The sequence below is a fragment of the Cebus imitator genome, unplaced genomic scaffold (assembly GCF_001604975.1).
Source record: "Cebus imitator isolate Cc_AM_T3 unplaced genomic scaffold, Cebus_imitator-1.0 Scaffold1, whole genome shotgun sequence".
Taxonomy (NCBI): domain Eukaryota; kingdom Metazoa; phylum Chordata; class Mammalia; order Primates; family Cebidae; genus Cebus; species Cebus imitator.
This window is the reverse complement of record NW_016107316.1, coordinates 2524616-2528995: the sequence shown is the minus strand read 5'-3', so window position 1 is coordinate 2528995 and position 4380 is coordinate 2524616. Positions and strand designations below refer to the sequence as shown.

Here is a 4380-nt window from a genome sequence, read left to right as displayed (position 1 = left end):
AAAAAAAAAGAATTACGCATTTCGGACAGGCATGGTGGCTCACGTCAATAATCCCAGTACTTTGGGAGGCTAAAGTGGGTGGATCACCGGAGGTCAGGAGTTCAAGACCAGCCTGGCCAACATGGCAAAACTCTGTCTTTACTAATAGTACAAAAATAATTCCACACCTGGAATTACAGGTGTGCATACCATAGCTGGGCATGGTGGTGCACACCTGTAATTCCAGCTACTCAGGAGGCTTGAGACAGGGGAACTGCTTGAACCCGGGAGGCGGAGGTTGCAGTGAGCTGAGATTGTGCCACTGCACTCCAGCCTGGGTGATAAGAGTGAACTCTGTCTCCAAAAAAAAAAATAAAAAGAATTGCACGTCTCACTCTTCTTTAACATTGGCTTCATTTGAATTTTGCCCTCCACTCCAAGAGCCCTCAGATGCCTGGGCATGACCCAAACTTCCTTCTGCCTCCAAATCCCCTCCCTTCCTTTCCTGCCTGACCAAAGAGATCCTAGATTTCCTCCCCTGCCCCCAGGTCAAGAGTACAATCAGGGCTGACAGCCTACAACCCTGCATATCTAAAGTATATGGTTGGTCTTCTGAGATGTTGCAGACAAACCAGGAGGAACCAGAGGAATAGAGAGAACTTGAGTGTGTATTTCACATGCTTCCCACGTTTTGAAGCATTAGACACCGCTACCCACACCCTGGTCCCCTGTTCATTCCTTCCTGTGGCTGTACCTGCATAGTACCACAATTAATTTTGGACTATGGCATGATGTCCCACAGAGCCCATCACCTCCCCATCCATCCTCAAATCTCAGCTTGTCCTCACAGTCCCTGCCTTTGCCTTGTTACTTTCTCCTTGGCTTCCCGAAGTAGCAACCTCTGTCTCCCTCTCCCCTCTCCCCCGACCAATCCATCCCTTTTTATCTCCTCCCCAGGAATTTTACCTTGAAATCAGGAATAGCGAATTTGGTATTATAAGACAGGTTGGACTTGGAGGTTACAGTATTCATCCTCTCCAGAGCTTGCAAATTTTCCCTATCTCCAGGGGCAGAAATTAACCAAAACTCCGACATGCTTCGCGTCTTCTCTTATCCAGTGACTGCTCAGAACCAGCACAAACATACACAAACAGAAACAAGAGGAGAGATGTGTCAGATATCCCTGCCTCACCACTCCCTGCCCTCGAATTCATCCTTTCTAGGATCTCTGAGCTCCCAGGACATCCATTTGCAAAAGCAAAGTGCTTATCTCCACCTGGGAGCCCTCAGGTGTTCTTGAAACGCCAAAGCTCCTTGGCCCCTGCGGTGGTTCTGGCTGGTTTCCAGGAGCAGAGGAGGGAGAGGTTCCTTTCTGTCTCCCAACCTCGGTGAACGACCCCTGTCAGGCACCACGAAACGGGAGGACGGACACCTTCTGGGGGGAATTTTTGTCTTCTTTCCACACTGCATCTTCTGGGATGCAGGTTGGGTCGAAAAGGGCGTGGGAAGAGTGAGGGATTTTCGCAACAGGCTACCAGGTCGAACCCCAGGTCTTAACTGCCTAACCTTGTGATTGGTATTAGCTTTAAAAATAGACTTCAGAAGCATTCTTGTGATTTTTTTTTTTTTTAAGTAAGGAAAAAAAATTAGTAGGGGGTGAGAGGAGCTACTGAAGCCTTTTTTCCACTTGGCGGGCGAGGTGCCCGCTCAGCAGAGCTGGGTCCCTTGCCCGGCCTGGCCAGTGGTTTCGCGGCCGCCTCTCCGGCCTTTTCGGTGGATTCGATTCGCGCTGCCCCTTCACAGGTGTCCACACCCGCACCTTCCCCCTCGGCCGGGTCCTCCCTTCCCGCTGCCTCTCCGCCGCGTCTCCGGACGGCTGGGGGAAAGCAGGATGAGCTCTGAGGAGCCCGAGACCCCTCATGGCATCTCCTCCTTTTGGACTCTCGGTCCCACTCCAATCCGAGGGGATTTTATTCTCTCCTAACCCCGCGCAGCTCCTTTCCGCCTTGACCGCCCACGGCCCGGGGACGAACCAGTCCCGCGCAGCACCTGCGGAGATGCACCTGCTCGGACGCGGGGGAGCGCGGGAAGGCGCCCGCTGCCCACGTTCCTAGTGGGAAAGCGCGGGCAGGGGTGCAGCCGGACCGAAGAACGCCGGTTGCCTGGCCTGGTGCCTGTGTCCCCACCCCGCCCCCGCCTCGGGTCCCCATTCCACTGCCCGTCCTTACCGGGAGCCGGCGGGGCGCGGGCGGAGCGGTCGGGGCTGCGGGCGGGGGGTGCGGGGCCAGAGCGCACGGCCAGCTCCCGAGAGGCAGCGGCTTCGCGGCCCCGCGGCCCGCCCCGCCTTTTATCCCGGGCGCGGGAGGCGGCCCCGGCCCCGCAGGATATTTGCATACGGGCCGCCCGCCTCCCGCCCCTCTCCAGCCGGCTGCCCTGGACCCGGGAGCAGGTGCGGGTGCCGGGCGGGAGGGCGCGGAGGGGCCGCGCAGGGTCCCCAGTCCCCTACTTGCTCGGGCTGGGTCCCTGGGGGCTTCTGCGGCGCGTCCCATGGGGTCTCCAGCCGCACGACTGCGATGTCGCCACCCGGATGCGTGGACTGCTGAGGCGGGAAAGGGCTCAGGGACCGCTGGAGTCGGGAAAGGGCTCAGTACTTGGGACCACGCCGCCCTCCAGCTGCGGCCGCCGCAGCCCCGCCGGTCGCCCACTCTTGTCTCAAAGCGAAGGGCGCGGATCTGGGGAAATCACCTGCTCCCAGGTGTCTCCAAGCCGGTGCACGAGACAGGACCGACCTGTGGGGAGCCACGCAACAGGTTCGCAGGTGTTCAGGACACACCTGGGTAGACAGCGAAGCTTTTCTTTTCCGTGTGAGCGCGGGTGTGCGCCCGGTTGCCCAGGAAACTCCCACCTCAACCTCCCCCACCTTCTGAATTGCCCTGTGAATGGTGGGGTGATGGCGGAGGGGTGGTGGTTACAGCGCATCGCATGAGGATCAGAGGTGAGTTCTTGATCGGTGCTGTATGGAATCAGGATGGTGAACCCCCAGAAATTAACGTGTGAAAGTTAAAAACAAGACAAACCCCAAGGAAAACTGGGAGAAATTCATTTTCTCTGGACTGAAAGAGGAAGCGTTGGAGTATCCTTCCATGTGGGCGATGTTATCAGGCGTTTCTGGGAGAGATAAAGATGTCAGGAGTGTTCTCCGAGGGGCACTGAAGAAGGTGTTCTTGCTCCCTTGAAAGTGGACTCCCCCTCCTATGTGAACTAGCTGTACCTATCAGCGCATTCTTGTGAATGCATCCGGGTCTTTGGGAGAAGTATTTGACATCATCTGAGACTTAAGTTGTAATCACATAGGGTGGGACGGGAAGCCCCAGATGCAGGACAGAAAGGTGGCCTTGAGGTCACAGTGGGGTCTACTTGAAACTCCCAGCACCTGCAGCACGCATCATTGTTATTGGGACACTCGTGTGCATTAGTCAGTCCTTGCAACATCTTCCTGAGGGAGGATCCCTGAAACCAAGGGATGAGGAAACCCCAGTATGTTTGAGGACATTAAGTGGCTGTTCCAGGGAAGGAGTGGCCAGTTCGACATTAAAGTGGGGTGGTCTCCAATCTTGGACTTTATCCAGGCAAGCCGTTTTATCCAGCCAGGAAAAACATCCTAGAGCTGGGGGCAGAGCTCATTTGCAAACAAGGGTGGAGATGCCACAGAGTTGCGTGAATTGCCCAGTGTCACACAACTGGTTATGGCAGAGCTACAGTTGGAACTCGGCATGATTGAATCTTATATCCTTTCTACTGCTCCCAGCAAGCCTGCAGGACAGGTCATCACGGTGAGAAAGAAATCACGCTTTCCATGTTAGTCCACATTTTCCTGTCTGCAAGGTTCAGAGCCACGGAGCTGGCTTCTTAGAGAGCAGGCAACATATTTAGAAGTGTCTGTGACTTTGCTCATGGCACCACTTTCTATAAACCTGGTTTCCTGCAAATACTTTGTTTTGTTTTGTGAAATAAGAGAGTCAGACACAAACAACTCCTGGACAGGCCCAGTGCAGTGGCTCATGCCTATAATTCCAGCACTTTAGGAGACCCAGGAGGGTGGATCACTTGAGGTCAGGAGTTTGAGACCAGCCTGGCCAACATGGCGAAAGCCCACCTCTACTAAAAATACAAAAACTAGCCAGACATGGTGTCACCCACCTGTAGTCTCAGCTACTCTGGAGGCTGAGGCATGAGAATCGCTTGAACCGGGAGGCAGAGGTTGCGACGAGCTGAGATTGTGCCAGTGTATTCCAGCCTGGGTGATAGAGCAAGACCCTGTCTCCAAAACAAAAATAATAATAACGCCTGGACCCCATCTGATTAAGAAAATAATAAGGACCGGCCGGGCGCGGTGGCTCA

The 4380-nt window shown here is 55.0% G+C and overlaps 1 protein-coding gene across 8 annotated transcripts in view; it reads right to left on the bottom strand.

The window, feature by feature from the left end:
* The window catches only part of ATP6V1C2 (ATPase H+ transporting V1 subunit C2), a 62008-nt gene extending 59693 nt beyond the window's left edge, over positions 1 to 2315 (bottom strand). For 3 of the 8 annotated variants that reach the window (XM_017525659.2, XM_017525605.2, XM_017525644.2), the window contains exons 1-2: positions 2208 to 2314; positions 946 to 1100 (exon numbers count right to left, since the gene is read on the bottom strand). In XM_017525659.2, coding sequence (XP_017381148.1) covers positions 946 to 1074 — 129 coding nt within the window. In that variant the 5' untranslated portion in view covers positions 1075 to 1100; positions 2208 to 2314. Of the gene's footprint in view, positions 1 to 945; positions 1101 to 2207 lie in introns of those variants that run through there. The other 5 variants (XM_017525614.2, XM_017525650.2, XM_017525639.2 and 2 more) reach the window with 3 other exon arrangements.
* Between the last annotated feature and the right edge of the window lie 2065 nt (positions 2316 to 4380).